General features: G+C 44.0%; 1 protein-coding gene across 1 annotated transcript; it reads left to right on the top strand.

Annotated features, from left to right (window-relative positions):
* Nucleotides 1-70: 70 nt before the first annotated feature.
* Nucleotides 71-24,722, top strand: LOC139763525 (uncharacterized transporter YutK-like). Its single transcript, XM_071689701.1, has 14 exons — nt 71-163; nt 2,733-2,937; nt 4,260-4,397; nt 5,033-5,137; nt 5,434-5,514; nt 6,242-6,327; nt 7,229-7,382; nt 9,591-9,785; nt 13,506-13,667; nt 16,378-16,631; nt 17,439-17,613; nt 18,061-18,219; nt 19,878-20,058; nt 22,097-24,722. The coding sequence occupies exons 2-14, from the start codon at nt 2,794-2,796 to the stop codon at nt 22,117-22,119; spliced, it is 1,857 nt and encodes a 618-aa protein (XP_071545802.1). The 5' UTR covers nt 71-163; nt 2,733-2,793; the 3' UTR covers nt 22,120-24,722.
* The last annotated feature ends 1,791 nt before the right edge of the window (nt 24,723-26,513 follow it).

The following is a 26,513-nucleotide window of genomic DNA, read 5'->3' on the forward strand; positions in this document are numbered from 1 at the left end:
AGAGAGGGGAAAAATGTATTCTGGATATGTAAACTGGATCTAGACTTGACCATGGAATGTCAACACCAGTGTATCAAGATGCTGTGTGGTGTCTGATCAGATTCATGTGCCCATAGAGTGTACGGTAGTGTTTTGTTCGGTGGAACAAACCCTCAAGAACATGGTAAGCATAAAAGAAGAGTGCATGTGACCTTAGAACAAGAATGTCTCTTGCCAAAGTTCTGACGCCAGCATCAGCCATCCAATCTGGGCTCTGTTGTGCCAAACGTTTGATGCTGGCTGATCTAATGCTCATGGCACCCTTGTCAGCTAACGTACGTCCCTATTCAGGACTACTACTACTGACGTAGTCAAAGTAACCTACCATAGAACTGGAGTATCAATGGTCCTGCGAAATTACATGAAATATTTTACTAGTTAGGGATGGTAGCGTCTGGGTTCGACTGACAAGCTCGCTGGTGGCAGTAGAATCTCCACTCAAAACTGTCTCAATAACTCAAAGTATTAGGTGAACAGGGTCCATATAAAAACCTGGATACCAGGTAAAATATTAAATATTCAGGTATGTAAATGGAGTCTAGTAGTGCGACTGAACATTGAGGCGAGCAGATCAAGTGGAAAACAACATACATTCCTCTTTTTTCCAGAAGGTAAGTTAATAATATAGTGATTTAGAAAACCTGAAAGTATTGCAGAAAATACTTGTTTAGACATTTGTAATGTCGAATGTAGTGGTAATAGATTTTCTAAAATTGTAGCAGGACGTAGGTGATCGGGGTACGTAGGTAGAATGGTACTTGCTGCCATCATCTTGTCCCCACTCGCGTCTGCGGGGGACACAGGTGGTCGCGTCCAATGGACCCCAAAGGTGTTTTGAGTGGATTAGGTTCGCTTGCGGAGTTGCATGACGCCTGGACATGAGATTACCCGTTAAGGGCATGAGGAGACACCTGGCGCATACATCAACTCAACGAATCAAGTAACTTGGCTTTATCGGGCGATATCTGGTAGCTGCAATTAACGACGGGACTAATGTATGTGAGAGCGTTAAATATAGATTCATAGTAAATTTTGATGTGGGAGCTTTAGGTAAAGATGAAGAGTTGATTATGCAGCGGCGCAGCCATGATTTCCAAGGGCGCTGGTAGCCATTGTTACGAATGTTAATACTTATTCGAGCAAGGTCGCCAGTGACATATGTTACAAATACTGATCCTCGTCTTTGCAAGGACGTAAGATTTGTCAAACTGCACAACTCAGGATAACACTGTCTGAAAGTTATGGGATTGAATTAAAGGCCAGCATTACATTAAATCTACGTATAATGAAAGAATTCAGGTGTACAAAGATAGGCACATAAATCAGGCATGAATCATTTACGTTAACACTGAACATGTTTAACATTGAACATGAGTTAACATTGAACATGAGTTAACATTCCAGATAAGATTTCAAGCCAGGAGATCTCTCCTCTATGACAATTTGTTCGATAACATTACACTTAGACCTGACGTGACACAGTAAACAACATCGTTACACTTAGCTAAACCTGACGTGACACAGTAAACATCATCGTTACACTTAGCTAAACTTGACGTGACACAGTAAACATCTTACAAACTGGGGCAGCGGTGGCTACAGGGTTCGAGACGGGGAAAGCTTACATTACCTTGCTGGGCTCGGGACTGCTGAAGGAATCGAGGCTCAGCGGGGAGTCAGAGGTTTTTATTACAGACAGGGGGACTTGCGTCCGCCTTGTTACCGTATGATGCCACCCTTGATTGGTTATGGGCCTAAGGCCCAATGATGATTGGAGGAGGGTGGCTCCAAGTGCCACTCCTACTTGGCTGGAGGGCCACAGGTCCGTCGGTGATTGGAGAAGGTGTCATCCGTGAGACAGCTTACTGGCTGAAAGGAAGTTAAGTTCGTCCCACATCTGCCTAGAGGCCCCACCTTCTCTTACCCTGACAGCGACGACACTGTATGGGGGCCGTAGGTTGACCCCAACTTGACCTGGTGCCTCGGATGGAAGGCCCGAGTGTCGAGGGGGGACTGGATTGATGACCCAGCGTGGCCATCTGGTTTCCCTCTCGAAGGTTTGAAGAAGACATCAGACCTAATGGTTTGGTTAGGGAAGCGAAATCCGAGCCGATAGCGGAGGGAAGACCTTGGCCCTCGCCCTAACATGAAATAGCACTTACACTATATACAAAGACACACACATACATATACACGAACATGTAGGCACACACCCACGTGTTCGTAACACCATTCACTCAAAAAAAAGAGAAAAGTTTGTCTAAAAACGTACATCACTCAACAGTTTACGGATGTATCAGACATTCGGATTAAGTTTCCTCACCTTCAGGAATATATGAAATTATATCACTTAATTTGAAAAAAATGACAGACGAAGATATTGTCAAGTGACAATAGAAGATTGTCACGTTGAGACAGTGTTAGAATATTCGTGTTTCTCTGTAAGCTTTGAGGTTTTTAAAATCCTTGGCACACAACTGAAATTTAGTATTATAATAATTCTCTTTGGTTTGAATCGTGTGTATTTTTTTGGCCCAAATTTCTGCGCGCGTCATTCTTATCACAAGTGTTTTGAGGCAGGTGTCTCAGAAAGTGACTCAACTCTTCATTGTTTTTTTACGTTGGTTTAAGTGATAGTAGATCTTAATCTTATCAGAGACTTACTTTGGCTGTATTCGATTTCCCTGTGACAGACGCATCGAGGGCGTTAGCGACGACGGAAGGCACACACTCTGTTAGTCCGTCCGTGGCGCTATGGCCGAGCGTAACTCAAGGGAATCGTCTGTAGGAAATGGAGGGCAGTCGTCGAGCTTGGACAATGGAGGCCATGTCAACGAAGCGTTCGAGGAGGCGGGCGCGGGTCTTCCAGTGACTGGCGATACTATAGAGATGACTCAGGTAAGGTTACCGGCACATTATGTCTACTAGGGAAAGTTGGCCTACGTCTTGGATCACTCTTTTACCGTAGATGGAAGTTGATTTGATGGTTGTGAACAGTATGTGGTGTAAAAGGAAGTTGTGAGTTGTAATAGTGTTAAATACAGTCCAGGTTTCAGCGTTGCTTCTGTGAACAAGGGTACGATCGCGCCTACTATCTCGACAAAGAACCATCCTTAAATATTATACGTTCTTTTTCCTCCTACGATAATTCCGAGGCCTCGTGAAGGTTTAAGCGATATGATGGTTGATACAAGATCTTAGAGACTGCTAATATCAGCGGTAACGTAATGAAAATAAGGAGCCAGACGGAGTTAAATAACATTTCTTGAATCTGGATTATCTTAATGATAGCATATCACTTGAAGTATTTGTGTAGTTTTGATGGTATTGATAGTCTTAGATTGTACTCCGTATGAAGTTTGAGAACGTTTGCCACAACAACAAAAAAAAAGTCATGTTACCTTTACATCTTTTCGTTTATCTTCCATGTCCTTATTTCTAGCCATCTATCTTGCCTGAGAGGTGACATTTTCTTGTGTTGAACTTATACAGTATTTTGAAAACTATCATTATATCACCTCGGAGTCATCGCATTTTTAGAGAAAAATGATATAAAGTCGTTGAGACTTCCTCTTATTAATGAGTGAAGTGAGTGCGTAGTGTGGTTGCTTTTCTTTGGACTTGTTTCAGTATTCCATATTTATTTTTTTTTACCGTTGTGGTTTGTGTTTTGCTGAGTGGCTGTGGTTGGCCATTCAAGGTGATATGAAGTTGTGTGTTAGATTTGTGTCTTGTCATAGGTTTAGTGTGGCGGGGAATTTCTGTAGGAATGCAGACCATTTGTTATGAGCAATCTACGTAGTATCCTAATTGCTTAATGTAGTGCTTCATAACTGTAGGTGCTTATATAATATATAAATATATATATATATATATATATATATATATATATATATATATATATATATATATATATATATATATATATATATATATGAATACTGCATGCGAACGCGCGCTACCATTTAACATACAAACCTCCAACAGCCACGATTGAACTCAGGTGAACATAGGCTAGTCGTAATGCTCCAGGCCTGCTACCCAGGGGTCTTGAGTTCGATCCTGGCTGTTGGAGGTTTATATATATATATATATATATATATATATATATATATATGTATGTGTGTGTGTGTGTGTGTGTGTGTTTGTGTGTGATTAATCCATGCAGTTTCGTTAACCAGGAAAATAATTGGAAACCTCCTAAACTTCCCCACGTCCAGATGAGATGTAACAATAACGTGGGCGGAGTCGGCGCAGACGTGGACGTCTCAGACGAATCCGACGACGAGGATTATGGTCTGCTGAAGCTCCTGCCGCACTACTCCCGGCTCAAGGCCAAGGCTGATGATCTCCTAAAGGTGAGGCGTACGTAAGGCCAGCGCCCTCCCCCCGCGCTGGACCACTAATGGTAGCTTACTATACTATTACCGTAATCCTACTGTATTTGTAGCATCTGGGATACACCCTCGACTCCATTCTTCCCGATGTATAGTCGCTAGATGTTTTAAGCTCATGGGTCTCCCCGTCCGTGTGCACTCGGGTACATATTGTTACTATCAGCGACTTCGGGAATTCCATGGCGCGAAGTAGTTTACAGAGAATGCTTACGAAGCAAGTTTTATTGGTCATGGTAACCTTAGAAATTCCCATGTAGCGAGCTGATTTAAGATTTTGAATTATTGGGGAATATCCTCGTCAACGTTTTGCAATAAACTGAGAGTCTTGTGGCATTTTTTTTAAATAATCATTGAGGCTCTACTGCACAGAACACCCTAAAGGTGGAAACTGCTCTCCTCACCAAGGTGGAAAACACATTATCGGCAACCCAGCTCTTGTCAAGATATCATACGAAATTCAAGAAATTTCCATAGAGTGCAGTGACGGGAAAACCAGGAACTTCGCCGGGGTCGTGTTAATGAATCTTAAAATTCAGGCAAACTGCCGTAGTTAGAGTTGGCGTGTCTTGTTTGTGAGTGATGTCGTCTGATTCCAGGGACGCGACACGTCTGGTTGGTGGCGCGCCGCTGGGCTGGCGGTGGTGAGCGGCGGGTTCCTGGCCTACTTCTACGCTGTCCTGGCAATCAAGACGGAGGTTGAGGTAACGTCTGTGTTCATATTGCTTCTTTCTCACAGTTCGATATCGTTTACCAGAGAGATTAGATAACGACTCTTTTTAGATATAATCTGGTAACTGCTGGGTTTTTATCGTTTGCCAAGGTTGAAAAAAAAATAGAGTTGATTGTGTCATTATGTTTGTGGTCCGGCTATATCGTGTTCATGGGAACTTCATGTGCATGAGAATGGGTGTGTGTGTGTGTGTGTGTGTGTGTGTGGTAGTTCTTCCTGATGCTAGGTGTGCAGTATACTGTAGTGTGGTGTCCTCTGTCTCCTCAGGGTTACAACTACTGGTGTGATGCAGACGGCCTACTCATCATCTTGACTTACCTCACCGGTATCGGCATGACCTACTTCCTTGTGAGTTGACGCAACTTTACGTACCCAAGCTTGATGGAAACGCTTAGGCTGTCTCGGTGCTAACTGCTAAGTAACATTGCATAAGTTTATGAAGAACATGATTATGAATAGTATATTTAGAGTGTACTTAGAGGACTAGGGTGTCTAAACATTATTATGAATAGTATATTTAGAGTGTACTGAGAGGACTAGGCTGTGTCTAATTGTGACGACTAGGCTGTCTTAGTGCTAACTGACATGGTAAGTTTATAAAGAAAATTATGATCTCTGTATTTAGGTATACTAGGCTGTGTAAGTTACACAGTTTATAAAGAAAGGTTTAATAAAGAAAATTATGATCACTGTATTTAGTTATACTAGGCTGTCTAAGTTACACAGTTTATAAAGAAAGGTTTTATTAAGAAAATTATGATCACTGTATTTAGTTATACTATATACTAGGCTGTTTAAGTTACACAGTTTATAAAGAAAGGTTTTATAAACTATATTTAGAATGACTTTGATGAAAAGATTTTAAGTTGAACTTAACCTTTGTAACATTATTGATTGGTATAGCATTCGCAATCAGCTACTAGTCAATGCAAAACTAAATAGGCTTTGAAACCGATACAAATGCGTTCCTTTCGCACATACAAATGGGCTAGGCATCAGAATTTTGGAATTAGATATGAAGTTAGTGGTTAGGTCTCTCTTACTTAAATGATGAGACAGATTTATTCATTCCTAGGTCCTGAAGCCATATTACGGAAGACCCATCTACAAGGCTGTGCTCAAGCCCATTTATGCGGCCTACGAGAGGGCGTGGACGTTCAGGTGAGTGAGGTAAACTGACTGTAGGGCACACTAGTACATCCTCACCCGGGCAAAGTGATCACGCTGAACCTGTTTCCTCGTATTAGATGTGCTTAGAGGACACCTTCCACTCTCCCATATATATATATATATATATATATATATATATATATATATATATATATATATATATATATATATATATATATATTATCCCTGGGGATAGGGGAGAAAGAATACTTCCCACGTATTCCCTGCGTGTCGTAGAAGGCGACTAAAAGGGGAGGGAGCGGGTGGCTGGAAATCCTCCCCTCTTTTTTTTTTTTTTTTTTTTTCCAAAAGAAGGAACAGAGAAGGGGGCCAGGTGAGGATTTTCCCTCTAAGGCCCAGTCCTCTGTTCTTAACGCTACCTCGCAAACGCGGGAAATGGCGAATAGTATAAAAAAAAAAAAATATATATATATATATATATATATATATATATATATATATATATATATATATATATATATATATATATTCCTATGAGTCCACGGGGGAAATGAAACACGAAAAGTTCCCAAGTGCACTTTCGTGTAATAATCACATCATCAGGGGAGACACAAGATGATGTGATTATTACACGAAAGTACACTTGGGAACTTTTCGTGTTTCATTTTCCCCGTGGACTCATAGGAATATCTTGATCACGAGCAAAATTGTGATCCTTTCCAATATATATATATATATATATATATATATATATATATATATATATATATATATATATATATATATATATATATATATATATATACTGCCACTGTAGGGAAGATAATGAAAGTGTATTTAACAGTACCAGAACTTTGTAATTTGCAGACACAAACATCTTTTATTTCAAACTATTGTTAAGTGTTTTGTCTTTTGGCTGTGTGCGTGGCAGGTGGGTGCGCTGGGCGTTGTACGTGGCGTTGGCGGCCGCGGTCATCACCTTCATTGTGGTGGACACCATAGACGACACCGAGCGTCTTCAGTCGGTCTTCGGCATCGTCACCATCCTCCTCTTCGGCTTCGTCTTCTCCAGAGCGCCGGGCAAGGTTATAACTTGTAAGACTTTTTTTTTCCTAATTCTTTAGCGACTGCGACGGTCTGTAAGAGTAACGAGATTTGTGACACAAGTTTTATGTCGCCTCCAGTCCAGAGTTCTTATTCTCAAAGCTGCAGATATGGCATCGATGAGAAAGTCCCCGCTGACCGCCACACCACCCCGGGTTTCAGGAAGTCCCCACTGACCTTCACACACCCCTGGAGTTTAAGAAATCCCCACTGACCTTCACATCCCCTGGGGTTTAGGAAGTCCCCACTGACCTTTCACACACCCCTGGGGTTCAGGAAGTCCCCACTGACCTTCACACACCCCTGGAGTTCAGGAAGTCCCCACTGACCTTCACACACCCCTGGAGTTTAAGAAGTCTCCACTGACCTTCACACACCCCTGGGGTTCAGGAAGTCCCCACTGACCTTCACATCCCCCTGGGGTTTAGGAAGTCCCCACTGACCTTCAAACACCCCTGGGGTTTAGGAAATCTCTAATGACCTTTGCACACCCCTGGGGTTCAGGAAGTCCCCACTGACCTTCACACACCCCCGGTGTTCAGGAAGTCCCCACTGACCTTCACACACCCCTGGGGTTTAGGAAGTCTCTAATGACCTTTCACACACCCCTGGGGTTCAGGAAGTCCCCACTGACCTTCACACACCCCTGGTGTTCAGGAAGTCCCCACTGACCTTTCACACACCCCTGGTGTTCAGGAAGTCCCCACTGACCTTTCATACAACCCTGGTGTTCAGGAAGCCCCCACTGACCTTCACACCCCTGGGGTTCAGGAAGTCCCCTCTGAACTTCACACACCCCTGGGGTTCAGGAAGTCCCCACTGACCTTCACACACTCCTGGGGTTCATGAAGTCCCCACTGACCTTTCTCACACCCCTGGGGTTCAGGAAGTCCCCACTGACCTTTCTCACACCCCTGGGGTTTAGGAAGTCCCCACTAAGGTTCAGGAAACTTCTCTACATGGCTGGTGACGGTAGCTGGACAGCGTCGATTGTCTCACGTTAATATGTTAGCAGATTAGTGCTGTGCCTGCACCGTTCTGCCACGTCCTCTCCTGCCCCAGTCCTAAACCTGTCCACTCCAGTCCTGTCCCAGACCCGTCCTCTCCTGCCCCAGTCCTAGACCTGTCCACTCCAGTCCTGTCCCAGACCCGTCCTCTCCTGCTTTGTCTTAAGACCCGTCCACTCCTGTCCTGTCCCAGACCCGTCCTCTCCTGTTTTGTCTTAAGGCATGTCCACTCCTGTCCTGTCCCAGACCCGTCCTCTCCTGCTTTGTCTTAAGACCCGTCCAGTCCTGTCCTGTCCCAGACCCGTCCTCTCCTGCTTTGTCTTAAGGCCTGTCCACTTCTGTCCTGTCCCAGACCCGTCCTCTCCTGCCCTAGACCCGTCCACTCTTGTCCTGTCCCAGACCCGTCCTCTCCTGGGAATAGGGGAGAAAGAATACTTCCCACTTATTCCCTACGTGTCGTGGAAGGCAACTTAAAGGGATGAGAAGTGGTGGGGGGTGGGGGACACTCCCCCCTGTTATACTTTTCCAAAAGAACGAACAGAGAAAGGGGCCAAGTGAAGATTTTTTCTTCTCTGGCTCCGTCATGTGTTCTTGACACTGCCTCGCAGACGCGGGAAATGAATATGGGGATAGGGGAGAAAGAATACTTCCCACGTATTCCCTGCGTGTCGTAGAAGGCGACTAAAAGGGGAGGGAGCGGGGGGTCTGGAAATCCTCCCCTCTCATTATTTTTTTTTTTTAGTTTTCCAAAAGAAGGAACAGAGAAGGGGGCCAGGTGAGGATATTCCCTCAAAGGCCCAGGCCTGTGTTCTTAATGCTACCTCGCTAACGCGGGAAATGGCGAAGTGTGAAGATATATGTATATATATATATATATATATATATATATATATATATATATATATATATATATATATATATATCTTTTTTTCTTTCATACTATTCGCCATTTCCCGCGTTAGCAAGGTAGCGTTAAGAACAGAGGACTGGGCCTCTGAGGGAATATCCTCACCTGGCCTCGTTCTCTGTTCCTTCTTTTGGAAAATTAAAAAAAAAACGAGAGGGGAGGATTTCCAGCCCCCCGCTCCCATATATATATATATATATATATATATATATATATATATATATATATATATATATATATATATATATATAATTTTCGTGTTGTTTGTTGTTCAGATAAGATGGCGTCACGTGGTGTGGGGCTTGTCGCTGCAGTTCGTGTTGGGTTTGATAATCCTGAGGTGGTCGGTAGGGCGGGACGTCTTCCAGTGCCTGGCCCAGAAGGTGGCCACCTTCCTGGCCACCACGGACGAGGGCTCCGACTTCGTCTTCGGCGACCTGGCCAGCGTCATGCACATCTTCGCCTTCTCGGTAAGGTTGGTCGTGAGGGAGGGAGGGGTTAGTGTGTATATGAGGCTAGACGTACTCATGTTCCCTCATCGAGTGTGTGTGTGTGTGTGTGTCGTGTGTGTGTGTGTGTGTGTGTGTGTCGTGTGTGTGTGTGTGTGTATTCTCATATTACTTGATGTTTGCTATAGTGAGTTTACGCATGTATTCCCCGTCTTTTATCCTTGCATATACCCTCTCTCAAACGTTATGTATACACACGGCAACTTACACCAGGTGTGTGTATGAGAGAGAGAGAGAGAGAGAGAGAGAGAGAGAGAGAGAGGTGTGGAAACGAGGATCGTAATGATCTTTGTGACTCACACATCCAGGATCGTGTTGGGCAGTACTAGCCAGGCACGTAACGTAGTGGCTATGCTCGACCTCACCAGGACATGTTTTCTGCCATGCGACGACTCCGTCATGCCCCCTCGCCTCCGGCAGGAGAGAAGAGTTCCGTGGTTCCTCGTCATTCACAACTCTTCGCTGGTATCTCTTGTGAGATTCCGTCACTCTTTCCCTTCCATCTGGAACTCTGTCGGAACTCATGATCGTCCGTGTCCTGCCGTAACTCAGCTAGAGGGAGTAAGCGATAGCACCTCCCGTCTGCAGCACAGTCACAAACTTGGCAATTGCCTCATTTCTCCTCCCCCGCTCCCTCCCGATCCATAGAAACTTGGCCAACACTCCTCCGGAGTTCCTGCCGAGTCGGTAGCATATCTTTGGAGCCTAGGCAGTGCCATGGAACCTCGCCAGCGCTTCTTCCCTCCTACCACACCGCCTTGGGACTTCGACAACGCCTCCTCACACACCGCCTTGGGACTTCGGCAACGCCTTCTCCCACACCGCCTTGGGACTTTGGCAACGCCTCCTCCCACACCGCCTTGGGACCAACTTCGGTAACGCCCCCTCCCACACCGCCTTGGGACCAACTTCGGTAACGCCTCCTCCCACACCGCCTTGGGACCAACTTCGGTAACGCCTCCTCCCACCGCCTTGGGACCAACTTCGGTAACGTCTCCTCCCACACCGCCTTGGGACCAACTTCGGTAACGCCTCCTCCCACACCGCCTTGGGACTTCGGCAACGCCTCATCCCACTTCCGTTCAGCTTGTGGAGGGTATGGGGAGTGTGGTTTCATAAAGAACTGCGCAGAGACTGTATGCTGGCGATGATGGTGAGGTGGTGTCGCTACACAGCTCGCCTCTCCCATACTTTCCTCTGTGAGGCTACGTGGACAGTCTTGGCCGACGATGGTCGGAGAGCAGAGGAAGAGGTCTTGCCAGGTCTGGGACGTCTTATTCGGTTGGCGGTGGTGGTTCTTGGTGTCAGCAGTGCCTTTGTTTCTTCGGTGGATCGTGACTGTGTCGTCGCGTCCGTAATGCAGGTAGGCTGATGGCTCGGCTCCTTGAGTGAGGCGAGGGTAGAAAGGCAGCCAAGGGATGCAGCAGGAGGTTGGTCGATGCGCAGGAAAACAGTGGTAGGAACGGGCGCGTGTGCTCAGGTCAGCGAAAGGAGATTGATTGCTAAGACCATCGTGAAGAGATCGCTATTTTAGGAGGTTGGAGTTGTCTAATCTCTCATGATGGTGATAGCTGAGAGAGAAAGAGAGAGATAGGTCAAACGCATAGATAACATGATAGATTCTTTTTATATAAGGCTTGGGTAGCATCGCTCAAGGTACAGGCAACCACTGCTGGTGCAGAAGTTGGGAATGAGTAAGAAGCGAGTGTCCCGTGGTGGTGTGGGTGCCGTGTGGTTGCGAGGCAGGTGGTGTCTCGCGGTGTTGGTGCAGGTGTGGTGAGGCGCAGCGAGGAGAAAGATAGAGAGGTAAGTTATTGCCTGATCTCGTGACCTAGGTACAGAAAGTGTTGCTTCTTAGGTCTCAAGGCTGTGCAGGAAAAGGGAGGTGTTCCGAGGTTGTGCTGCGACAGAAGGGAAGAAGAGGAGGAGGAGGAGGAGAAGGCTGTCACTGAGGTTCTGTGGTATGGAAGGAGGTTAGGCCGTTGCTGGGGTTGTGTATGTGCTGCGGGAGGGAGACACTATTGCCGAGTCCCCATGATTGAGCCCTTGCAGGAGACGGGGTGATAGTGAGGTGCTCCGGAGTTCCTGTGCCGGAGAGGGTTAAGAGGCTGGGGTCTCGTGGAGCTGCTACTGGAGGAAACTGCGGTTGACGAGGCCGCCCGACCCCACGGAGCTCCTATTGGAAAAGGTGGGAAGGAGCCAGAGTCACGTGGCTGAAGACGTGTTCAGACACAGGGGGAACACACGTGGGTCTCGAACCAAACACCTGACGACAGGACGTGAATTTTTAAGCTCGCCCGACGTATCTTATCGCCGGTGAGAGAGTGATCATTAACTGGATGGGCCCCTTCTGATAAAATGAAAGTGGAGTGAGATATCGCTGGGGGAACCATATAATCTGGGGAACTCAGTGGGGGGAATTACGAGGCGACGCTTGCTATCTGTTGTGTGAGCCCTGGCAAGTGGCTGGTTTGGAGGATGAGAATGTGATTTCGTCATAGGCAAAGTTACATGTGGACTGTGTGTGGAGGAGATGTGTGGTGAAACGGGAAGGAATTCTGGCCAGCGCTGACAGCTCGGCCCTATTGTGAATTTCTTTTAAGGTGTTCCAAGATTGTTCGATTGGCGATGATAACTTGAGGTTGAGGAGCCAGTTTGGGGCCCCAGTTCGTAAGACCTCCAGCCCAGGTAAATCAATGTCACAACCAGTCTTGGCAGTTACTAGCGTGAGAGAGAGAGAGAGAGAGAGAGAGAGAGAGAGAGAGAGAGAGAGAGAGAGAGAGAGAGAGAGAGAGAGAGAGTCACTCCGTAGATCAGTGAGATTTTCCAGGAACCTTAGAGTGTGCAAGTCGGATTTTAATGAATCATATTGTGGATGACTTTTTACAGGACTACATTCTTACATTTTCTACCCCCCCTAAAGATTTACAGAACTACATTCTTAGATCTTTTACCCCCTAAAGATTTACAGAACTACATTCTTAGATCTTTTACCCCCTAAAGATTTACAGAACTACATTCTTAGATCTTTTACCCCCTAAAGATTTACAGAACTACATTCTTAGATCTTTTACCCCCTAAAGATTTACAGAACTACATTCTTAGATCTTTTACCCCCTAAAGATTTACAGAACTACCTTCATGTATGTGCTACCCCCCTAAAGATTTACAGAACTACATTCTTAGATCTTTTACCCCCTAAAGATTTACAGAACTACATTCTTAGATCTTTTACCCCCTAAAGATTTACAGAACTACATTCTTAGATCTTTTACCCCCTAAAGATTTACAGAACTACATTCTTAGATCTTTTACCCCCTAAAGATTTACAGAACTACATTCTTAGATCTTTTACCCCCTAAAGATTTACAGAACTACCTTCATGTATTTGCTACCCCCCCTAAAGATTTACAGAACTACATTCTTATATTTTCTACCCCCTTAAAGATTTACAGGACAACACTTTATTTTACTCCCCTGAAGATTTACAAAACTACAAGCTTTGTTTACCCCCTTAAAGATGTACAGAACTACATTCTTATATATTCTGCCCCCTAGATGATTACAGACTACATTATATATTTTGCCCCCTGAAGTTACAGAACTACATTCTTTTTGTTTACCCTCGAAAAAAAAAATAGTTAAGACTTACGTTTTCTATATGTGGACGTGTGTTCGCAGGTGCTGCCAGTGACTCTGTACTTCAGCTTCTGTGTCCAGATCCTGTACTACCTGGGCGTGATGCAGTGGATCGTGGTCAAGGTCGGGTGGCTCCTGCAGATCACCATCGGCACCACGGCCTGTGAGAGCGTCAACGCCTCCGCCAACATCTTCCTGGGCATGGTCAGTCATACACACACACACCACCCACCCACCCCGCTATTCTCCTCGCTGGGGTTTCTAAATAAGTCTCGAACGTTTGAAATTACTTTAACGGTTCAGAGGTGTTTGTGTGTGTGTGTGTGTGTGTCGTGGCAGCGTTCGGGTATCGGCTATTGCCATCAGTAAGGATCATATGTCTGTTGGATCACGTCGGAAATGGTATGTAAACATGAAGGCAGTAATCGGTGTCATATTCGCGCACTTGGCAGTTGTTGTTGATCATGGCAGGAATGATTAGGGGACGTAGCTGTTCTAGGGTCTCCTTACCTTGTGGTAGGCCGTGAGGTGAGAGGTGGTTGGCTGTGGTTCGTGAGCTGGGAGGTGGTTGGCTGTGGTTCGTGAGCTAGGAGCTGGTAAGTTACGGTGCTCCTTGAGCTGGGAGGTTGTTGGTAAGTTGCGGTGCTCCGTGAGCTGGGAGGTGGTTGGTTGTGAAGATCCGTGAGCTGGAAAGTGGTTGGTCATAGTGCTTTGTGAACTGGGGAGGTAGCGTCTTCCTGTTAGAAGCATGGTGTCTGTTAGAAGCAAGGCGTCCCACTGTTAGAACCTAGGGAAGTCTGTTAGAAGCAAGGCGTCCCACTATTAGAACCAAGGGAAGTCTGTTAGAAGCAAGGCGTCCCACTATCAGAACCAAGGGAAGTCTGTTAGAACCAAGGCGTCCCACTATCAGAACCAAGGGAGGTCTGTTAGAACCAAGGCGTCCCACTATTAGAACCAGGGGAGGTCTGTTAGAACCAAGGCGTCCCACTATTAGAACCAAGGGAGGTCTGTTAGAAGCAAGGCGTCTCTACGTCAGGTCTTACCCATGGCGTCATGCAGTTGGGGATTGGGCTAGCTACCTATTTCTAAGCCACACTTTTTCATTTCTTTTTTCTCTTTTACCACACACACACACACACACACACACACACACACACACACACACACACACACACACACATACACACTGTGGCAACCATTTCTTTTCATGTCAGCGAGTGCCGTGCTTTTCGGTCTGTGGTAACCTGGCTTTCTCCTGTGTTCTGGCTTCGTGAGGACCGCGCCGTCGCTGGCTGTCGGTCATCATGGTGTTTGCTTCTCTTGTGTGAGAACCTCCGTTCATGCCGCGCGTGTGTCAGAATTATGCCCCCCCCCCCCCTTTCTCTCTCTCTCTCTCTCTCTCTCTCTCTCTCTCTCTCTCTCTCTCTCTCTCTCTCTGTGTGTGTGTGTGTCAGGCTCCACCCTCAGTGTCAGCGCCAGCTATCTCTTGTCAACACCTCAGTCAGTAGAGAGAGAGGCGTTGGTGTCTGTGTAGGTTGGGTAGGACACCTGGGGCAGGTAGGGACATTTGGGTTCCCCCCAGGGATGATGGTTAGGAGGCTACAACTGGGCCTCAGGGGCTGGGTAGGGGGTGCTGGGCCACAGGGGAGGCGTGTTTGATCGCTTCCTCTTGTTTTGTGCGAGTCTTCGTTTGGGTGTTTGCTTTTGAAAAGGACTGTGTGTGGTGAGGCGTAGTTTAGAACGGATGTATTGTTTTGTAGAGGATACGGTAATACGAGAAAGCGTTTCTATTTTTTTTTATTTTTATAACTTTCAGTGCTAAAAATCATTATTGCCTTTATATATATACATAGACAAAGCATTTCAGTGAACTGCATGGGTGATGGATACATGACCAGGGTTAGATGGAGCCAGTATCTATGTATTTGAAGGATGAGGACACGATGTCGTTAACCCGAACAGTATTGCAAAAGGAGGGAGCTACATAGGGGGACAAGCAATTACATAATACACTGGCACTGGGCATGATGTTAACATTGACAGAGAATGTTAAGGTCGAGGACATTTTATTTTTCGAATAGAATTCGTCAGGAGTGAATGCCACGTATGAGGTAATGGTCAGTGATTTATTGCGTATAAGTGGTGGATCACTTTTTGGATAATGTGATGGTATTTATTAGATTCATGGACGGGTGACGATGAATATCCATGGGGGTGGAAGACATCCTGTCATGAGCGAGTCGTACCTCGAAAGGAGGGCGTGGTGTTGGCTCCTACAACCACTATATGTTATAAAAGGATGATACAACCTCCTCCTGGATACGAGAGCTCAAGTGAGGATTCTGGTTGGGGGTCATGACGAAATCCTTTTTGCCATCACGTTCTTGATGTAGATTACCAGTTTGACTTGGGCGTCGGCTTGGGTGTACTTTGTGTTGCTACTTCGGAGTCGACCTTTCGTTCATTTTGCCAGCTGAGGACACCTGGTGACAGCAGGAGGAGTTGCGTCGTTCCTCTGGGGTTTGTTTGTAGTACCGCAGGTGTTCTCATTCGTGTTCAGGAAGAGGCGAAACCTCCATGGCTACATCTGTGCTGAATAATTCATTCTTGATGAGGGGTCTGGTTCAGGCGGTGGAAAGGGAGTAATTGCAGGGTATGTAGAAGGAGATGCAGTGTGTGTGTGTGTGTGTTTGTGTGTGTCACTGGACAGCTGGAGACTGGATACTGAGGTCGGGACACTGCAGATTTCCACTTCTACTCTCGCAAGAAAGCTTTCTCTATGTATATTACAGACCAGGTTGCAAAACTGTTATAACACACAGCAGACATAACCATGTCATGTTCCTTTATATTTGCCTAAAATTCATAATATATTTCCCTTTGTTGTAAGTGTGTGTGTGTGTGTCGTCCACAGACCGAGGCACCGCTCATGATCAAGCCCTTCATACCGGTCATGACCAAGTCTGAACTGCATGCCATCATGACGGGCGGCTTCGCCACCGTGGCTGGCTCCGTCCTGGCCGCCTACATCTCCTTCGGTGTGGACCCGGCCCACCTCCTCTCCGCCTCCGTCATGAGCGCGCCCGCCGCCCTGGCCTTCTCCAAGCTCTTCTACCCCGAGACCAGGAAGTCCAGGACGAGCGCCGGGGACATCGCCGTCCACAGAGGGTAACTGCTCCTCCCAGTGTTGTGCTTACTAGTAACGTGGAGTGACTCTCGCTTATGATGTGTGTGGATGATGATGACATGCCAGGAGAGGCAGGGAACAGCCCTGTTGGATCACAAGACAAAAAAGACTTCAACCATAATTGGTTCAAACGTGATATTATCCTTATTGTAGTGATGATAATAATAATAATTATAATGATAATAACAATAATAATGATAATAATAATAATAATAATAATAATAATAATAATGATAATAATAATAATAATAATAATTTTTTTTTTCATACTATTTGCCATTTCCCGCGTTAGCGAGGTAGCGTTAAGAACAGAGAACTGGGCCTTAGAGGGAATATCCTCACCTGACCCCCTTCTCTGTTCCTTCTTTTGGAAAATTAAAAAAAAAAACAAGAAAGGGGAGGATTTCCAGCCACCCGCTCCCTCCCCTTTTAGTCGCCTTCTACGACACGCAGGGAATACGTGGGAAGTATTCTTTCTCCCCTATCCCAGGGATAAATAATAATAATAATAATAATAATAATAATGATAATGACAATAATGATGATGATAATATAATAATAATAATAATTATAATAATAATAATGCAAATTATAATTATGTTGATAATTCGTGCTGGTTGAGCATCATGTTATGGAGCGTTTGACAAATACTCAAAAAAGACTTGTGGGCGCGAAAATTTTGAGATCAGGTAATGGCTGCCATCTTTTATAGCGTTACAAACTGCCCCTCACACTCCGTCTTTACATGTCACGTTGTGCATGACCAAAATCTCCTCTTGACCTTACAGAGACGAGGCCAACTGGCTGCACGCGGCCATGGTGGGAGTCACCAACGCCTTACCCCTGGTGGCCAATATCGCTGGCAACCTCATCGCTTTCAACGCCTTCATTGCCCTGGTCAGCCACTTCCTGGACTGGGTGTGCACCCTGGCCGGGACAGAGCCAGAGACCTGCACTCTCCAGGTGTGTGAACCCAGTACTGTGGCAACACACTCACCCCTCCACCCGAGGCAGTACACGGCTGGCAACACTGCTGATTGAAGCCATGGTCGGGTACCACACACACGGGATGGGGTACAGTAGGTATATGGGAGTCCCATACAGACATTAAGGGGATACGTTGGGGACAAGAAGTACCACGCAGTGCTATAAAGACTTGGAGGGAGTGTCCCACACAGGCATAGAGATAGAAGGGGCGTACCTCCTATATATGATGGGGTACAGCAGGAACATACAGGGTGCAGGCATATTAGAGTGGCACAGCAAACATAGACGGGTACAGTTGAGACAGTGAGGTGTACTACAGACATGATAATAATGAGATAATTTTGAATATTCTCTAACATTGATGTAGCACAGCTTTGTGAATGACAGGGGCGTTGATCCATTGTGTAATTTGTGTGCGCTCAGAACATCTTCGGGTGGGTGTTCATGCCCCTGGCCTGGGTGATGGGCGTCCAGTGGTCCGAGTGTGACGAGGTGGGCGAGTTGATCGGACTGAAGACCATCGTCAACGAATTCGTCGCCTATGGCCGACTCTCGGAGATGATGGCCGACAACCTCCTGTCTGTGAGTACACTGTGGTAGACTTGTCTTCTATGGCTGACGAAACTGTGTTGCATGCCGTGCTCTGTAGTGAATTCATCTATTGTTTCACTTATTTTTTTTTTAATATGAGCCATAATATATGAAGGTGTTTCCCCACACACGGATGAAAATTCGCAAAATTGAAATAAGGAAATAAAGGCATGTGAGCCATAAAAAAAAACCATTTAAACCCATTGTGTCAGGTATTGAAACCTTCGATGCGTTTTAGGCATTCGAATCTTCAGCTCGTCGCTCGCCATTTAAACCCACCGTGCTCGTGCAAATCTGTTTTTAATGACTTGAGTCTTTCATTATAATATTATACTCAAAACCACTATAATATTATACTCAGAATCATTTTCTTCTGATATTTACTAGTATTATAGTTCGATGTTATCGTCAGCTGAACCCCTAATAAAATCAAGTGACCGACAGAAATTTACGAAGAAGCACTAGGCTTGAAGTATCTCTTTCCATCAAACTCTGCATATATATATATATATATATATATATATATATATATATATATATATATATATATATATATATATATATATACCCTTCATCTAACTTTACTTATTGGTATGTTTTTTGCTGCTGAAAGAAACAACCTTCACCATTCAGAATTCTCTAAAAAATATATATATATATATAATGTAGGAATGACAAAGAAACGCCATTAATGAATAGTGTTTTGGATATGCATCCTTCCCTGGAGGGTTCCCTTTTCAAAGACCAGACTCTGCCGGGACTGGATGAAACCAACCAAAACACCGTTGCGTCCATGATAACGAAAAATGAATTAGTTCATCCTGGTACAGTACGTGAGGACAACAAAGATATTTTTCTGATGTTTCGAAAGGTGATGTGAATGTAGGTGTTACTGTTGTCATTAAAGAATCTCGTACAGCAAAACTATTAAGAAAATCTTCCATATTTGCTACCGAACTATATATATATATATATATATATATATATATATATATATATATATATATATATATATATATATATATATTATCCCTGGGGATAGGGGCGAAAGAATACTTCCCACGTATTCCCTGCGTGTCGTAGAAGGCGACTAAAAGGGGAGGGAGCGGGGGGCTGGAAATCCTCCCCTCTCATTATTTTTTTTTTTTTTAATTTTCCAAAAGAAGGAGCAGAGAAGGGGGCCAGGTGAGGATATTCCCTCAAAGGCCCAGGTCTCTGTTCTTTACGCTACCTCGCTAACGCGGGAAATGGCGAACAGTTTGAAAGAAAAGAAAGATATATATATATATATATATATATATATATATATATATATATATATATATATATATATATATATATATATATATATATGTGGTAGTTTGAGAGCACTTAATGAGGAGTCCAAAGAAATTTTCAACCTACTCTGGTTCCCAGAGTGCACTGCAAGCCATATTCACATAGGGTAAGATTTGGTTCCTTCAAATACGTGCGGGAAAATTCGAATTGAGCAGCTTACATAGTGCGTTTGTTGTGCTAAGTTAGCTAAGATGGGGTGAAATAATAGCTTAATAAAAAAAAAAACCGCTAATGTTGATACTAGTTGTGTTGGAGAGGGAGGCAGGCTGGCTGGCTGGCCACGGGACGCTGATTTGACCCTCCTCCGCCAGGCCCGGTCCATCATGATCGCCACCTACGCGCTGTGCGGCTTCAGTAACATCGGCTCCATCGGCATCATGCTTGGCGGCCTCGGCTCCATGGCTCCCAACCGCAGGGATGCCATGGCCAGTGTGGCACTGAGGGCCATGATCGCTGGCAGCTGCTCGTGCTTCCTGACTGCTAGTGTGGCTGGTAGGTCTCCCACTGGCCAGTCCATACTTACCCCAGTGCGCTGGCGGGTCCACACTCAAGTGTGCTGATTGGGTCCCTGCTAGGCCAATCGACTCTCAAGTGTGCTGGTGGATCCGAGTCCACAGTGGACCCGGTGTGATGGTGGGTCTCCACCCACACCTGGACCCAGTGTGCTGATAGGTCTCCACCTGGCCAGTTCACCTTGTAGCTCAGTGTTGTCCTTTGGATAGTTTGTACGTAGTGAACCCTTGCTTTATGCGACGTCATCTGCTCCCCAGGAGAATTGAATACCCATTAATCCAGTTTGTCTCGTGTCTTGGTCGTCTTTGTACGGGGAGTGACGTCGCTTGGTGATGTGTTTGTCCATACCTAACCTGGCTGAAGAAGAACCTAAGCTAACCTAACTGTGGCTCAAGTGAGTGGATATCTGATGGTACAGAACTACACATGAGCTAGCTCAGGAAATATCAAGTGTAGGTTCGGTTAGGTTCTGGAAATAGAGGTGTCGGCCAAGTTAGTTCGTCCTGTCTGCCGTTGGGCTAATGTGTTCACCCCCGTCCAACTGTTGGCTCGAATCCTGACTCTTGAATCAAATCTAATGTAAATATACGTGTCTGTTAAAAGATAGTCATAGATCAGATGTAAATATACGTGTCTGTTAAAAGGATAGATAGTCATAGATCAGATGTAAATATACGTGTCTGTTAATAGATAGTCATAGATCAGATGTAAATATACGTGTCTGTTAATAGATAGTCATAGATCAGATGTAAATATACGTGTCTGTTAAAAGAATAGATAGTCATAGATCAGATGTAAATATACGTGTCTGTTAATAGATAGTCATAGATCAGATGTAAATATACGTGTCTGTTAATAGATAGTCATAGATCAGATGTAAATATACGTGTCTGTTAAAAGAATAGATAGTCATAGATCAGATGTAAATATACGTGTCTGTTAAAAGAATAGATCGTCATAGATCAGATGTAAATATACGTGTCTGTTAAAAGAATAGATAGTCATAGATCAGATGTAAATATACGTGTCTGTTAAAAGAATAGATCGTCATAGATCAGATGTAAATATACGTGTCTGTTAAAAGAATAGATAGTCATAGATCAGATGTAAATATACGTGTCTGTTAAAAAGAATATATAGTCATAGATCAGATGTAAATATACGTGTCTGTTGATAGAGTCATAGATCATGTAAATATACGTGTCTGTTAATAGTCATAGATCATGTAAATATACGTGTCTTATATAGTCATAAATCAGATGTGAATATACGTGTCTTAAAAGAATAGATAGTCATAGATCATGTAAATATACGTGTCTTAAAATAATATATAGTCAGATCAGATGTAAATATACGTGTCTGTTAATAGTCATAGATCATGTAAATATACGTGTCTGTTAAAAGAATAGTCATAGATCATGTGAATATACGTGTGTTAAAAGAATATATAGTCAGATCAGATGTAAATATGCGTGTCGTAATAGATATAGATCATGTAAGTATACGTGTCTGTTAATATATAGTCATAAATCAGATGTAAATAAACGTGTCTTAAAAGAATAGATAGTCGTAGATGTGTAATATACGTGTCTATTAAAAGAATATATATTCATAGATCAGATGTAAATATACGTGTCTGATAAAAGAATAGATAGTCATAGATCATGTAAGTCTATGTCAGTTAAAAATATATAGTCATAGATGTAAATATACGTGTCTGTTAAAAGAATAGATAGTCATAGATCAGATGTAAGTATACGTGTCTGTTAAAAGAATAGATAGTCATAGATCAGATGTAAGTATACGTGTCTGATAAAAGAATAGATAGTCATAGATCACAGAAGACCTGAGTGACTATTACTTCCTGTATAGAATTCAAACTTGTATACGTATGTATGTCCACGCTCGCGTCTCTTGTCCTTTCTTGTGTTGTCTGCAGTGTTCACCTCGCGACCAGTGTGTGTTGGTGTGCCTGGCTGTCTTACAGTGGGTACTGACACTGTTCCTTCACTCACAGGCACGCTCCTGACAAGCTCTTAGGTCATCAAGTCTTGGCACAGCTGTGAGGACGTGATCAGCGCCAGCGAGCGTCATCTGCAATTTCTCGCCCTCCACCCCGGGGGCATGGCGGACACCACCATCATGATCTCCCCAGTGAGCTTTCGCTGGACAGCGTGCGCCTTACGTTGCTAATTTTTTTTTTCTTCAAATCACATGAAATTCCATTCTTATTGCTACGGATATATTTCGGGCATACTGTCCGGTCAGCCATCTACTGTGGAGTGAGTTGGTCGGTGAGCGCGGCGGGCGGGAGTGCGTGTCTCACCGCCGCTGCCGGGAGTGTGTGTCTCCCCGCCGCTGCCGGACGCGCCCGGGCTCGCGGGTGACTGGAGTTACGTGAATGGATTGATTCCTCTCTCTAGTTTCCTCACAGCACTACCGGTCTTGACGTAACGTAGTTCAAGTGGTGGCCAGAACCATCACCGTGTCAGGACTGCTATAGTCATTTTCTCTCATGATCGCTGAGCTGCCGGGCGTAGCCTAATACACGTTCCTCCTGATATGTATCATTCGCCTTTTTCATTTATACGGACATTTTGTTATCCTGTTTCATTGTAAGTTATTTTTTCTCATTTTTTCCCCCTTTGTGGTTTTCATTCATTCAATACCAAACTTCAATGAGGACTTTTGATTGAGTAGCCTAGGACATTCATCTCTGAACTCTTATTATATTTCAAGACAAAACTTTGCATGTTGCTCATCTCATGCATCCCATAGGCGTGTCGTGTGTGTGTGTGTGTGTGTGTGTGTGTGCTGCAGGCAATGGTACTTGATCCTCTGTGCAGGCCCGGCGCAGCATACTCCTGCCTTCCCAGCACCTTGAAGGACTTTCACAATTATTCTTCCCAGTAACATGAGAAACGTGCGATGGCTCATGTAGGAATAACATGTGTGCATGTGCGTCATTCCTGTGATTGTTAGACAGTCATACTCACCTGACGTCTTTGGTTGTCATCTTTATTGATTTCACCAAACTTCCTGGCTGGCCATAACTTATTCATCAGTAAAGACTTCAGTATTGAGTAGCGATGTCTCATGGCTTATGAGGTGTCGAACTCCCACCTTCCGGTCCTTCGCCTGTGGTGTCACACAGGGCGCGAGAATGGGACGCTTTTGCGTACTCCATCTTCATGAACAATGCCCCTGTTGGATGTGCCACATTGGTGTCTGGGTGGACAGCACCTCACGTGATTGCAAAGCTCTCCAAGACACACATAACCTCCGGGGCTTCTTGATCTCTGCCGACCACCGCGTCATCATCAACCAAACCTTAGTTGTGCACATCAGCCTTGCTTCTAGTCCCGTCACCAGCACCTAGTTCCCTCCTCCAGGTTGTTCAGTTCACCAGGCTTCTCGGTGTCTCTCTGGACGATTTGAACTGAGCTGGAAGGGACACGTCAGCACAGTGATTAAATTCTCCAACCGTCGTCTCGACATTGTTCACAGACTCGAGATTCTTGGACTCCCGCGCTTGAACTCAAGACCATTCGCATTTCCAAGGCTCACCTCCACCTTCCCTGTATTCCTTTGCGTTACATCAGGCTGCTGGGTGAGACGCAGGATAGGGCGCGCACGATCATCCCCGGTCACTCTTACATCACATGTCAAGAAGTTCTCAACACACTGGTTCTCCCAGCTCTCCAAGGCCATCTCTTCGACCTCACACATCAGTTTTAGGAAGAGGAGCGGCTCCATCTCCGCCGACGCCTTCTGCCAGCAGAGGTGCCTTGTTCCTCAAGTTCCACTTCGGCACGACAGCTGAATCGAACCCGTCCATCCGAATTCGTCGGACCTGTACATGAACATTCCTCATCCTAAAGATTGTAAACATTCTAATTACTCACTGCAAAGACTGTATGTTTGACACCCCCCTTTTAAAAGATCCATTGTCTCTGTGTGTATTATATTTGTATGTATATATCAAGCCTTTGGCTGCATTTAAACAGTTAACCATTATTGTTATTATTACTACTTTCCGTTTGAACTTACATTATACATTATATCATTTTAGGGGATCAGGCCAAAGGCCGTCTTCATCACACCCTCATCTTCAGTCATCCTTGACGTAGTTGGACAATAGCTTGAGCGTTTACAGTTCATATCAAGGACTAATCGTCCCTACCCATCTCGGGCCTCCGTGGTGTAACGGTTAGAGTTTTCGACCGTCGCGCATGCACGGGCCACCTGGGATCAAACCTGCATAGGTTCGACTCCCGGTCGCGACAGTCGGTTTACAGTTTACCCAGCTCTTCATCCTCCCTTAGAGACTGATCGATAAATTGGATACCCATAATAAACTAGGATGCATATGTGTATGTGTCTATGTATGTGTATGCATACGTACATAGAAATATGGTACGTGTATACAAACTTATCATCATTCATGTTCAATATGGTTGTACTTTATAACTGATTCTTTTTTTTTTTTTTACGATTTAGTGTTGGCATTAATGAAAAGCGGACAGTGGCATTAACTATGAAAGGTTAAGACATTTTTAAATCTTTCTCAGTTATTACCAAACCATTGGAAAACGTGACACATTACATGTAAATAGCTAATAAATATCAAGAGAGTGAAAAAAGGATTTTATTTATCTCGTTAAGAATATCTTGGAGTTGATTCTAACGCTCCCTTTTCCTAGTCCTCTTTCGTTGGAAGTTGTGGCCTGGTCTGTATGTAGGACAGTTGTCTTCACGTCATTATGTGTGTATATATATATATATATATATATATATATATATATATATATATATATATATATATAATCCGTCTAGATTATTTTCTAATGCCCTCACAAGCAATAAGTCATGACTTATGTTTGGGTAATTATTTTACTTCTGGTGCTCCACAATTTCTGTGGACAGTTGTCATGAACAAGATACATCTATATTTGTTTCGGGAGTTAGATTGGGTTAGATATGGCTAACTTGGACAGGTTATAAAAGGTTAGCTTCATGAGGTTTAAGGTCCGCCGTATGTTTAATGTAGAGATTATAATTCTTAACCGTGCATTTCTGTTGTACTTCAAAACCCACACCACTATGTCGGACCAGATTTCAACTTGTAGGCTGGATGTGAAAGCCATTGCCCCGTAACATATTCCACAACTTGTACAGTACGTTATGATAGTTTCTTTGTTATCGAGTCCAGAAGTGACGTAAGGGACATGTATGGTTAGAATACGTTGGTACGATCTACCGAACGATATATGAGGTAAAATGAAAGAAATTTTTGAATTGCAGTTGGTTTTAGTAGGTAGAACCTATAAGCAAAAATACTGACGAGGCTAATGAATATATATATATATATATATATATATATATATATATATATATATATATATATATATATATATATATTAGTTTACCATCGTTAACAAAATTTATGGGTTCTTATTAACCAGATGCGTATAGTTACGGACTTCGAGCAATGTGCATATATAATGGTGTTTTATATATATATATATATATATATATATATATATATATATATATATATATATATATATATATATATATATATATATATATATTCCTCTTGATTTTCAAGTAATGGGTAATGCTTATTAAAGACTGCGACGTATGTGTGAGTAATGGTAGATTTGATGGATGATCTGCGAGGTCATGTTTTGTTAAGTTACCGGAACTCTTTTGTTAACCTTGTTCGTTGGATAATAATCAGTTGTCAGTAAAAGCTTTTTATTGTAAACACAAAATAGTTTTGAATACTTAATCTTCCCAATAGAGCTACGTCAGTAGTAGCCTTACTGTTACATCAGTAGCTTATCTTGTACAGCTTCTTCAGTAGCCTATCTTGTATACACCTTCCTCAAGTAGCCGTACGGTTACATTTGTAGCCTCTCTTGCACAGCTTCCTCAGAAGCCCTACAAGTTATACATCAGTAGCCTATCTTGTACAGCTTTCTTAGTAGTCTTACAATTACATTAGTAGCCTACCTTGTACAGCTTCCTCAGTAGCATTATAGTTACGTCAGTATGCTATTCTATACACCATCCTCAGCAGGCATACAGTTACATGTAGTAACCTATCCTGTTTTGCCTTACATTTACCATAGTAGCCTTACATTAGCCTTGTTAGTCTTACAGTTACCTCAGCAGCCTATCCTACACAGCTGCCTCAGTAGCTTAATCCTTTACAACTACCTTAGTAGCCTTACATTTGCCTCATTAACGTTACGATCAGCTGAGTATCTTATCCTTACACGTATCTCAGTCACCTTACATTTGCTTCTGTAGCCTGACAGTTACCTCAGTAGCCTATCCTTATAGTTCACCTCAGTAGGAGATCGTGTACGGCTCCACCAGCAGCCTTTACACTTGCCTTCCATAGCCCAATAGTTACCTCAGAAGCC

The sequence above is a fragment of the Panulirus ornatus genome, chromosome 47 (genome assembly GCF_036320965.1).
Source record: "Panulirus ornatus isolate Po-2019 chromosome 47, ASM3632096v1, whole genome shotgun sequence".
Lineage (NCBI taxonomy): Eukaryota > Metazoa > Arthropoda > Malacostraca > Decapoda > Palinuridae > Panulirus > Panulirus ornatus.

Excerpts from the sequence above, each read along its gene's own strand:
- LOC139763525 (XM_071689701.1), top strand. The coding sequence starts at position 2,794 with ATGGCCGAGCGTAACTCAAGGGAATCGTCTGTAGGAAATGGAGGGCAG. Across the intron at positions 9,786-13,505 it reads TGCACATCTTCGCCTTCTCG|GTGCTGCCAGTGACTCTGTA; the intron begins GTAAGGTTGGTC and ends GTGTGTTCGCAG. Across the intron at positions 20,059-22,096 it reads CCTGACTGCTAGTGTGGCTG|GCACGCTCCTGACAAGCTCT; the intron begins GTAGGTCTCCCA and ends CTTCACTCACAG.